Here is a 12,525-nt window from a genome sequence, read left to right on the forward strand (position 1 = left end):
AAAAAGTGGCTGTGACATAAACGGACGGACAGACAGACGACCATGACGAATCTATAAGGGTTCCGTTTTTTGCCATTTGGCTACGGAACCCTAAAAAGCGGGCAAGTGCGTGTCGGACTCGCCCATGAAGGGTTCCGTACCATTTATGACGTATTAAAAAAAAACCGGGCAAGTGCGAGTCGGACTCGCGCACGAAGGGTTCCGTACCATTATTTATAAAAACGGCAAAAAAATTACGTTCGTTGCATGGGAGCCCCCCTTAAATAATTATTTTATTCTGTTTTTAGTATTTGTTGACACAGTGAGTTTGTGAGACACATTTTACCAGTTTTGAAGTGTCTCTCGCGCAAACTATTCAGTTTAGAAAAAAAAAAAATTAGAAACCTCAATATCATTTTTGAAGTCCTATCCAATAGATACCCCACAAGTATGGGTTTGATGAAAAAATAATTGTTTAAATTTTATGACGTACGGTGACACGGAAGGACAGACAGGCAGACATGACGAATCCATTAGTATGGAAGGTAAGGAATGGAATCTCCATGTACCAAAAAGTGTCATCAAAAACCCTTAAATAGGTGGCGCTACAATACCTAGAATACTTGAAAAGAAAATCAAATCATAAATAGCGCACTTCACTCCGTCAATAACGCGTAGGTTCTTAGCTACTCTAGCGACACTGGAGAGATTTGGAACTATTATTTATAGCATAGCTGACAACTGGACACTTTTGCATCAATTCTGCCTATGGAGATTCCGTTCCTTACCTTTTGCCATTTGGCTACGGAACCCTAAAAACATTCAACCGTATCCTTAGGGCGTCCACTGGTTGGTGCGGGTGTGCGGGCGGGCTGTGCGAACAATCTACTATTAATCTGTGGCGTCATGTCATTTTTGGCGGGAATTTGACAGTAGTTCAAACGAAAGTGGTCCGAGTTACGCGGCAAAATGGAGAAAACTGGAACACGTGGAGTTCAGTTCTTTTTTTTGGAAGGCAAAACTGCTAAACAAATCCATGAAACCTTCGTTGGGTGGTTCGTGTCCTTCCTACGAAACAGTTCTACTTTGGGGACCTCGCCCTGGAGTCCCGAAACGGCAGTTTTACCCGAAGTCATCGATAAAATCCATGATTTAGCAGTTAGCAGACCGAAAATTGAAAATACGCGAATTAGCTGAAGCCCCTCATCTCTTCTGATCGGGTGCATTTTCTTTTACACAACGAGTTGCACATGAAAGCGCTTTGTGCAAGGTGGGTCCTGCGATCACTGCCTCCAGAACAAATGCGTATTCGCATGCGAATATCTGATGAAAGTTTGCAGGTGTTTAAAAAATCCAACAGATTTTATTCGCCATTTTGTCACTATGGATGAAATCTGGACCCAACACTACATCTCGGAGACGAAACAACAGTCGAAACAATGGATTGGTCATGATGAGCCAGCTTCAAAGAAAGCCAAATCCGTGTGCTGGAATGGACGAAACGCAACTGCAACTGTCGCACTCATATGAAAGAGTGATAGAGATGACTCAGATGACTATGCTACGCTACGGAGCATTAACGATGGCAGGTAAGCACCCTGAGGCATTTTATTTATTATAATAATAATTCAGCCTATATACGTCCCACTGCTGGGCACAGGCCTCCTCTCATGTGCGAGAGGGCTCGGGCTATAGTCCCCATGCTAGCCCACTGCGGATTGGGGACTTCACATACACCTTTGAATTTCTTCGCAGATGTATGCAGGTTTCCTCACGATGTTTCCCTTCACCGAAAAGCTAGTGGTAAATATCAAATGATATTTCGTACATAAGTTCCGAAAAACTCATTGGTACGAGCCAGGATTTGAACCCGCGACCTCCGGATTGAAAGTCGGACGTCATATCCACTTGGCCACCACCGCTTCGCATTTATTATGCATTGAATAAAATAAATGAAACACAACAGAATGTCAAATGGTTTACTTTATTATCAACGTTTACCAATTGTTTTTCTTAATACTAGTGTACATTTTATGCCGATAGTTTTAATTTATTTTTTTATGTGCACTTCAATTTAGATTTTTTATGCATCTTAACCTTAGGAAATAAAGAAGTAGCTTTGTGCTGCTCTCTGGAAAATCTTCTGATAACCCCTTGTAGGTTTAAACTCCCAAAACCTTTTCAAAGTACCGTCTTATAGCATTACTCATAAACGCGTTACTGGCCTAAATTAGCTATGTATCGCTTGTCTTTATCTGTCATTTTGACTTAAATATTTGTAAGAAAGGGATAAAACATAATGTAACTAAATCAGGCCCGTAAAGTTTTATGAATAAGGGAGTAGTATAATATACGTGGTACAAATGATATTCCGGCTCTTTTTTAGGTAAGAAAATAAAGCTGTCACCAAGAGCTAAATTTTACAAAAAGTATTTTCAGAAAGGTAAAGTATAACATCATTTTAATATCAATATCAGTGGGTCGGGCTTGGATATGCATGCACGACATACTTAATTAGAGCATGATCACATTGTCAGATCCGATATCGGATGTCGGATATGACAAAAAAAGCGCATTTTTATACATATTTATTTATTTTTTGCCTTGTTTAAGTGTTTATTGTTAAAAATATAACCTTTAACCAAGAAAGAAAGACTTGATGCTATAAGGACGTCTACGTTGGACCCAGGTACGTCCTTAAACTACGTCCAAAAGAGAGGTATGGGCATTGTGAATGTCATCTCGCTTTGCGTGGTAGGGCACAGCACAGCGGATGTCATTCCAGAATTAGAGCAGAGCCCAACTGGGCAATACCTCCACCTTACAGAAAACCGCAGCCAAATAACACTAGACCCTACTCATAGTGTTGTGTTACTGCCGGTGAGTAAGGTTGCCAGAGCTTAACCAGGGAGCGGAGTTTTAAGGGTCGGCAACGCGCATGTAACTCTTCTGGAGTTGCAGGCGTACATAGGCTACGGAGTCTGCTTACTATCAGGCGTGCCGTATGCTTGTTTGCCACCGAAGTAGTATAAAAAAAATGACACTATCGGATCAGATAACGTGAAAACACTCTTATATTGATAGGTATCAAGACACGGCTATAACCGCGAAAATCGAAGTTCGTCAATTGCGGGCATTTTTCTCTGTCACTCCAATTATGTCTTAGTGAGAGTAAAAGAGTAAGGTCCCCACAATTTGAGAATTTCGGTTTTCGGGGTAGGCCCCTTGTTCTATGCTCCATTAAACCTTTTAGGGTATCGTTCAAATATTATAAAGTTTTCTTAAATTGACAATAACAGCTACAACTACGTAAAAATTTGTGAAATTGCTGTAAAATGTGTTTAAGTCATCGCGACACGCGACATCATTTTTGCTCATAATTACTTGATGATAATAAAATTTAAAATTTGTTTACTAATATCAAGTTAACTCTTAAAACCTTGGCTCTTAACACGTTCACTGCCGGGGATCCGCTTTTCTCTACATATGGTTTTTCCCGTGTTATCCTCGTAGTGCGTAGCTCGCGCTGGCAGTGAATGCGTTAGGTATTATTTAAGGCGGATGACACACGAACCTCGTTACCCCTCGCTCAGTGTGACTAGCTTCTTCAGCTCGAAAATCCAGTGGTACTTACTTGCGTTAAGCATAGTTGTGAAACCCTAACATAATATCATTACTATTACTATATTTAGGGTAAATCGAAATGCGGTATCGTATGCGATATCGGTATCGTAGCAACCTATAATGCCTATGCAGGGAATTTTTTGTTGGTTTAGTTGATACTCGAGCCGTGAGTAAAAATTGAATTGATTTCCGATTACACTACTTATTATTTTATTCGTGATAACTCTTTGGAAAGGTTCCTTTGCCTAAATAAATTGTGTCTGAAAATATCTACTCAAGGTTTTATATAACTGTCAATAACTTTGATATTATTCATTGAATTAATTATATTTACGTGAAGTGCCGATAATCGACTGATATGTTTTTTTTACAGTGAAAAGCATGATAAGGTACAAAAAGTTGATCGTAATAATTTATCGTGGCCTGCCACATTTTGGAAGAAGTATTCAAATCTTTCACAACGAATTATTTGGTCCAATATCTTTTCTTAGCGGATTTTAAAACATACGTACTATCAATGCATTTTTATAGCGACTAGCGACATACCTAGTTTGTAATACTCCAAGGAAAATCGTGATTTGTTGCATGGCATTAGCATAACTTAGATTTTTTAATTCGTGCAATACAATGTTTTAAAGACATTGTCCTGAAACTATAAATAATAACCGAATTATAGGTTTTTTTTCTAAAATCCGCTATGGAAAAAGGCCACATGCACATATATAATACAGTTTTCAATATAAATATGATGAATAATATATCGAGTCAACAAACGGACACAACAATAAAGTATCTTTTCTTTACTTACTATCACTTTACCACCATTCCCAGTCTTAATCGGTCGCTCAACAAAGGTAGACAGGTAAGGCACACAAACACATACACTATTTTTATAGACATCAGAATGAAAAGTGAAATTTGGTGCCGGTTCGGATAGACATTATAGCTCTAGATCTAGAGAGATCTCTATGGCTGTACCTACTCAATGCTGTAGATCACATAGGAATAGACCGATTGTCAGTTGTGTCTTCAACAATATCATTCGCTAATCAAATACATGTCCAAGTAACTTTTAAACCCCGAGAGACTAAAGACCAAGTATTTTTAAAATTATATGAAAAAGTTGAAAGAGTCAGACAAAGATAACTCTGTTCGGTAATGACAAAGTGTGTGAGTGTCATCATAAATGTCAAATGACACATCCCCACTTCGTTATATTAACCTTTTGACCGCCACAGGCGGCTCTGACGGTTATCGGAAAGTCTTGCCAAGGACGCCAACGACGGCTACAGCTTCGCTAATGCAATAGGGACTTACGCGGGACTCCGTAAAGTTCAATTTCGTTTAAATAATCGCGATCGCCTGGCGTCCGGGGCACGGCGTATTCCTTCGCCGTCTGGCGTTTAGTCGGTGCAGAGTTAGTTTAGACGGATTATAGATTTGTCAAATATAACTTTTAAATTCCTACTACTTAAATAATATTTTTTTAAGATTGCTCCGTTTACCTACACATTATTCCATAGTTTAATGCAAGTTAGAAATGGCAGTGACTTATGTAGGTAAATACATTAATTTCATTAATAGATAATAACTCTCCAATACAATCCAATACTGGATGGGTATGTCATAAACTAGTATTACAATTCATAATAATATTAAGGGTACAATTCCAGATTGCAAGTGTCTTAAAACAATGAAAATCCGTAAAGATTTATGTGTCAAATCAGGACAATTTTGGAAGCCTTAAATGTCCCATGTTCACTAGCAATAGCGCCTTAGTTAGTCGTGAATTCAGTATACCTATGTAAGTTGTTACCACTTTTGTAAGTTACAAAGAACCTGGGCAGATTTCGGACAAGAGTCAAAATGGACGAAGACTCCTGGATGAGCTCACGCAAAAAGTCATTTCGCAAAGTCAAGTCGATATATTGAATCGACAAGTTTTGGCAAGATTGCAATATAGCAGTAATTCTGATAGCTTGTCATCAAAAAGCTCGATGTAACTTATGTGTGGTATACTTCGGCTCATCAAAACCCCGGAACCCGAATGATTCGTGATTAACAGGAGATGGCATGATCATCCATCTATAAGGTGCTTAAATTGCTTCATTTGTCGTTAAATACGCTCAACGGATGGGAGGCGTGACCATCTGTAAGGTTTAGATTACACGTCCCTATCGTCCACGTTGCTTCAATCGAGCTCATCAAAATCCAGCACCTTGAAGGTGGCCCGGGCGGCGGGCGGCGAGGGGGTGGGCGGCGCGAGCACGACGGCGGGCGGCCGGCGCCGGCGCGCCGCGGGCTAGTCGTCCACCAGCTCCCACAGCATGAGCGCGGCGTCGGCGCCGCCCGCCGTCACCAGGCAGCGGTCGTTGAACAGGAAGCGCGCGCAGTACACGGACCCGCTGTACACTTTCATCTCGTTGTATTCCGCTTTGGGGCTGGCGCAAGGGTATCTGTTGATGTACGAATTGGTCAGCGCTAAAGTTGACGTCAATAAATTGGGTTGGATACGCACAGTGAGCACAGGCTGAATAAAAATGATTATCGGCCCTACTTTTGGACGCAGATTTTCTGATAAATGATTAGGGAGAAGGGTTAGTGTGAAATAAAAATCAACGGTCCCGAGGGTTCTAGGTAGGTGTGTCCGTTTCTTTAGTTCATACCTATTGTTGACAGACTCAATTTAGTATTGAAGAGCCGCTGTACTATGGCATGAGAGTACAGAATACGCAGAAACGTAAGAATTACCTGAACAAGCGCAGATATCCGTCAGAATCTCCGCTGATCAACAGGTCGTGCGCAGCGGATCGACTCGCAGTCGATATGAGAGACGTCATCGGGTAGAATCTATTGTTCCACATTCCTGAAAAACACATTTATTCAAGGAAAGGCGATTCAAAATCTCTAATATTTAGTCATACACAAAATTAATGCAAAGCTTACCAGACACTAAGAATCCGACAGTAGAGTTAAAAGTGGACCATTTGACATCCTTCATTGCTATCGGGCTCTTTTCTGGTGACAAGGACTTTATGTCCCCTGAAAAAAACGAAATAAAACACTATCAGTTAAAGAGTAATGTGTCGGAGCAGAGAACAATAGGGAAATCATTATGAAGAATAAACTACCCGGCCCGCGAGCTATTTCTTTTTGCCAGCTGAAAAGCCAAAGGCCATACCATCAGGCCCGTAAAACTTCTTATAGTGTCGCTGTATCAAAGTTTTGAGTTTAGGTGGGAAACTTACAGAAAGCCAAGTCATAGTCAGCCGTGACAGTCTGCAGGTAATTGCCGTCCAGACTCCAGTCTAACTGCACGAGAGGTTGTGCGCCGCGGATCTTGTTCGACTTCTTGTAGGAGAAGCCGTCGCGGGACACGCGGAATAGGTAGATGCTGCCGTTTTGGGAGCCGATGGCGAGCAGGTCTCCGGCTGGAATAAAATAAATAGTATTAGACTTTTTTTATACCATTTTCTAACTCTCAATGAGCTTTTGGTACGCACAGAGAAAACACATTACTTGATCTGATGTTATTAGATTGTTATTAAAATAAATAAAATTATCCATATCCATCCAACACAGACTAGAATGCGATTGATTGATAAATTCACATTTGGCGCCTATTTCACCCACTTCACAACACCTTCACAATTGTCATCTGACGTCAATGTTAACTTGTTGGACCAGCAATGTACGGTGAAATCTCGTGTGATACTGCCTTACTTTTTAGAAATAGGTGTGTATAATGTGCAAACCTACTTGAATTATATATCAAGCAATTAAGCTATACATATATGCTGGTTGCGCACTCGTACCTGAGTTATACATCAAACAATTAAGCGGCGATCCACAGACGCGAAGTGTGGCTACGTGTGCTCCAGCATCAGCGTTCAACACCACCAGATGCCCTTCAGTACTGCCGGCCGCTAGCGCGCCGCCGCCGGGGTGCCATGCGAGAGATACGCATTCGTATCCAACCTACAAAATTATTAGGAATTAATAACCGAAACTACTCCAGAATCACATTGAAAAGGTCCGGAATATCGAAGCTTTACGATTTGTCTTATCATCAGTATGATAATAGATAGTTTTGCCTCTTTGTCGCGACGAATTATTACATGTCTTTGCAGTGTCGTGAAAAACAACACCTCAGACTCAAAGTATTTATGTCCGGTGGTCGAATGGATTACACTGTTTAAACTCACTTGAGTAGCAAACACGAGTTTGTGTCCACGCCACAACGCGATGTTCTTATCGTGCCCGGCTGTCGCGAACATTTCGTCATCCGGGTGGACGGCCAGGCCCATGAGCTGCTTGTGATGGCCGAAAATAACCTGCGAATAAATAGTTAAGTTTTAGACCTTAGGATGCCAAACTATGAACCGCGAAGCTTTTGAATGGTTATGTACTTCAATACCATACCTCCCAGCGCACGCGCCCAGGCAAACACCAGTGTTAGTGGTGTAGTAAGGGACATCTTATTCTAGGTATCCTGGTCTTAAAAAGTTTTCTACCAGTATTTGTCAACGGCGTCAACCTCATTCTGCCATCTTCAACGAGATCTACTGCGACTCCTTACATTTTGTGGAACTTAATGACGAGGCTATCTTACCGTACCTACTCTAATTTAAAATGAAGAAGTGTTTTATTCATCAAAGGGCATAACTCAACATTCTGACGAGTGAAAATAGATATGAATAAGTACCTGATTGAATCGTCTCTGCAACGATCCCTCCATAATATTGTTGCGAGTGGTTCCAACATAGAGGTTACCGTCGTTGCGACCCGGCCTCTGAGGGTAGATGCTGCGCACTCCACCCGCAGATTCAGGCAGCTGTTAATTAAAAATTAAATCATTGATGGTAGTTTTTTTTTATGTCTGGGAAAGTAGGAAGAGTGGGAAGCCAAGGAGGATTTATATATGAAAAAGAAAATTAACATCTCATTGTATTAGTTTACCAAGGCTGCTCGACCAGAATACAGCTGTTGTTTTTGGAGATAACGAATTTAGAATAGTATTTTATCAAAACCGTAATTTACCAATAAAAACTTTTGTGAGTAAGCAATAAATTCTTGATAAATACTAGTAATTTTACCTTCGTCTCAGTTATCCTCTTGTAATTTTGTAGAGAATCCCATGCTGCTATCTTTCTGTCTTTCTCTCCGCCAGAAATTAGGGTTCCTTCCGAAAGCATCACCAGTGAGCTGATGCCCTTAATGTGAGCCTATGTAAATAAAATAGATACTTCTGTTAGATATTTAGTGTTAACTCTTGATAACCTATTGTTATCGCCAGCCACTTCAGCAGTAGTCTAGATAGAAACATCTGTGGGATATTTAATTGCAGTTTTCATATTTTCCTAAAAAACAATAATTTGTATCAGTTACCTCAAACTCCATCCTCACGAAATATGCGCCGTCACTGTCGACGCTATACACGGTGATGAAGCCATCGCTATCAGCTGTGACCACGTCGCCGTCCTGCTCGAACTGTAGCGCTGTTACGTGTGTGCGAGACGGCTGGAAAACAAAAAAAAACGTTTCAACTGAGTCATTGTTCTAGACTAGACCTTATAATTAAACTAGTGAGTAGATATTTGAGTTGGTCGTGAATTTTTACGGGCAATAGCATTACACAAAAATTCTGTTAGTTAATAATGAGCCGAAGCTTTGTTTTTAAATACCTACTAAAAGACGACAAAAGATATTCATCCTAGTCGCATATAATAAGTATATTTTCTAAAGGGCAGATTTTTTTTCTGTGAAAGTCTCTGACGGCATAAAATACACAATCAAGCATAACACATGTTGTAGTGAGGAGTAGAAAAAAGGTATCTTAAATTAATTTAAGTACCTATCTATTGTACGGCCTCAACGCCGAGCGTCCAGCGCGGAGCGTTCGGCGGGCATGCAGCGTGACGTCGAGCGTAAAAGGGATTTGAACATTGAAGTCACTCGCATACGTTTGGACGCCCCGCAAGATGCCCCACTGGTCGCTACCGCTCGAGCGTTCACTGATTTTGCACCCATAGACTTACCGGTTTAATAATATCAGTCCGCTCGAAGAATCCATCTTTTCGTCGGTTCCAGAACGCCAAATGTCCTTTCCCGTGTGTGATGAGCAGGTTGTCGTCCAGAGGATGAAAAGCCGCACCGGTTAACTCTTCTTGTAGGGTCTTTATGAAACAGAAAAAATAACTTAAAGTAGTAATATATAATTTAAAATGTATCTATTTATTGCATTTGGAGCTGACATGGTAGATAGGTTAGTTTTAAATAAACATTTTTTGTTTATGTCTTTATGTAACAAATTTTGTTTAGAATTTTGTTCTTCTATAATTATGATTTACCACAAAGAGTAAAATATCTATCTAAATGTATATTATGGTCAAAGTTTATATAGGTATATTTTACCCTGAAGGATATTAAAGCCTACAAATCAATTGCTTGCCATAAAGCCGACCTGTTAAAAAGTAATCAATTTGTTATATTCGTAGGTTTACACAGCTAAAACCGAAATTACGAATCTACTACTATTTGATGGTGGAATGCCAAGACGTTGTCACAATTTGACATTTAAAAACAACAGAAGGTTGCTTTACAGGCCTAGGTGTGTAAGTCTGTGTGAAATTTCTTTACATATCATCTTCACTCATCGCACCGGATACGTATATCCGGACCTAAATTGAAGTAAGTCATGTCAAAATTTCATTGCAAGTTTGGGAAAAATAATATTTCTTCACATTATTTATAACCTCGTCTTTTAATTTGGACGGACAGCAAACTACTCGATACACTTATATAAAATCACACAAAATAAACTTTTATAATTAAGTACAAAAATCCGTTTATTTAAGTCGTACAGTCGCGTTCATATTTTCCGACGGCACCGCGTCACAAATCATTGAGTACAGCCGCGGACAGAGGGCGACAAGGCACGCCACCGATAACGTTGACAAATACAGTGATTTATGTACTGATAGCCACTGCCATTTTTGCTTTGAAGATAATTGTGGCATAATTTTAAAATATTTTATAGGTAAAATAATACAAGTTGAATAAAATCAGTTACGGGTGACCCATTCCTAGGCCAAAGAATATGCATCGCCCTTCATCGAGGGAACGTAAAAATTCAAAATTCCAAAATTTATTCTGCAAGTAGGCCTCAAGGGCTCTTTTACAAGTGAGTAAAACATTATAGTAACATCATATAGTGACATGAAAAATACATAACAACATTTATAAATACAACAGCCAATACCTGGGTAAACATTACATTATAATAATCTTAAAATAAATAATTACTACAATACAATAGAGATGTATAGTCTCTATGGTTAAAAACACATTAAATCTGGAGATGTAAAAGTTCCCCAATGTCAGAGTACTAATACTAATAAGATTTGGAGGTGTAAAGTCTCTCCAAGTGTCAAAATAAAATTTATACTAAATAAATAAACCGCGTCTGGACTGTTAAACTAGCAGTGTCATAAACTAATGCTACAGAATACATAACTAGTATTGTACCAAGACAAGAATATGATACAATATTACAGAGACGGGCATCTTTCCGCAGTGAACAGACCTGGGGGTATTTTCATAGGAGATGGATTTTTAAAACTTTCTTATTTAATTTAGTTAGTTTATACTTATTATAACATAAAATAAACTACATACAAGTTTTGAACATTCAGATTTCAAAGTCACTATGATAGTTTACGTTTTATAATCAAAGCTTGTATTGAGCTCGTTGCAAAAAACTTTTTAAGGCTTGTATCCAGATATTATCCCGTAAATATTATGTAAATTAAGTGGATCCTTTTTATTAGGTTTTAAAATCTGAACTGATATTATTCGACAACCCTATTGGTACACGCTATAAGATATATTATTTTATTAAGAGTTTTACCAAAGTCATATATCATATCAATAAAAATCAAGTTGAGTTTTAAACATCTGAATAAACTTAACAGCAATAAAAATCCGTTAGAATTCTTAAGTGTTGAAAAACTTAATGACGGATATAATAAATGATGCGTAATTATTCTGGCATCATAGTTATTACAAACTACAGGACACCAAAAAAGTATGCCAACAAAGAACAATTAAAATTGATCCCTATCAAGTACTGAGTAAGGACGCATTTTAATTGGCTGCAAATTAAACTGTATGTTTTCGTAGCGCGTAGCTTGCTACGAGTTGCTACGGCGTAGCGACGTAGAGGCGAGGTAGGCGTGGTCTCGGTGTGGGTGTGTTGAACTCGTCCAATGTCGTATATTAATGGTTTTGTGAGTTGTTTCGTAGAGATAGGAATATACCTACATATATTTAAATTTATATAACAATTCATGTTCGAATAGAATGAAATGTGACCAGTATTCTATTTTACCCTTTTTGTTGAGCTTAACAGAATATTTTTTTAAAAAGTACATACCATAAGTCGATCATATGGCTTTTCAATATTACAGAGACCTCTTTAAAATAAATGTTAGAATATGATAGAATATAACTGGACAAAAACTTGTTTCCTGTTTTTATTTGTACCTGAGGCCCGTCACTCGTTACAGACCAATTGCAATCACCACTACATCACACTACATTATATGATATGAATTTTCCCTGCAACTCTATAGAAAAAGGCAGTTTGTTTGTGTAATTATATAAAAAATGTATTTATAGCTAATCACGAAAACCAATTCATAAAATTTTAAAAATACTTTTGCTTTCTTATCTTAAAACATTCCATTGTTTAAACGCCAAACCCACAAAAAAGGGTACCACAATCTGATCACAAAAAACTCGTCATTCGCATTTTTAAAGTGACTCATCTGACACAGTCCACCATATTAAAATACGTCTTTACTTCACTGGAAACAAAAGTGACCAACACGAACCTCGTATCGTCCATCTTAATGTGTCTCT

General features: G+C 38.8%; 1 protein-coding gene across 3 annotated transcripts in view; it reads right to left on the reverse strand.

Annotated features, from left to right (window-relative positions):
* Window positions 1–1,944: 1,944 nt before the first annotated feature.
* LOC133521150 (echinoderm microtubule-associated protein-like CG42247) overlaps window positions 1,945–12,525 on the reverse strand; it is a 48,647-nt gene continuing 38,066 nt past the window's right edge. For all 3 annotated transcript variants that reach the window (XM_061855938.1, XM_061855937.1, XM_061855939.1), the window contains 10 exons: window positions 9,642–9,779; window positions 8,992–9,123; window positions 8,700–8,828; window positions 8,309–8,437; window positions 7,809–7,937; window positions 7,419–7,581; window positions 6,852–7,034; window positions 6,550–6,645; window positions 6,355–6,469; window positions 1,945–6,059 (listed from right to left, as the gene is read on the reverse strand). In XM_061855938.1, the coding sequence (XP_061711922.1) occupies window positions 5,906–6,059; window positions 6,355–6,469; window positions 6,550–6,645; window positions 6,852–7,034; window positions 7,419–7,581; window positions 7,809–7,937; window positions 8,309–8,437; window positions 8,700–8,828; window positions 8,992–9,123; window positions 9,642–9,779 (1,368 nt within the window). In that variant the 3' untranslated portion in view covers window positions 1,945–5,905. The remainder of the gene's footprint in view (window positions 6,060–6,354; window positions 6,470–6,549; window positions 6,646–6,851; window positions 7,035–7,418; window positions 7,582–7,808; window positions 7,938–8,308; window positions 8,438–8,699; window positions 8,829–8,991; window positions 9,124–9,641; window positions 9,780–12,525) is intronic.

The sequence above is a fragment of the Cydia pomonella genome, chromosome 9 (genome assembly GCF_033807575.1).
Source record: "Cydia pomonella isolate Wapato2018A chromosome 9, ilCydPomo1, whole genome shotgun sequence".
NCBI lineage: Eukaryota > Metazoa > Arthropoda > Insecta > Lepidoptera > Tortricidae > Cydia > Cydia pomonella.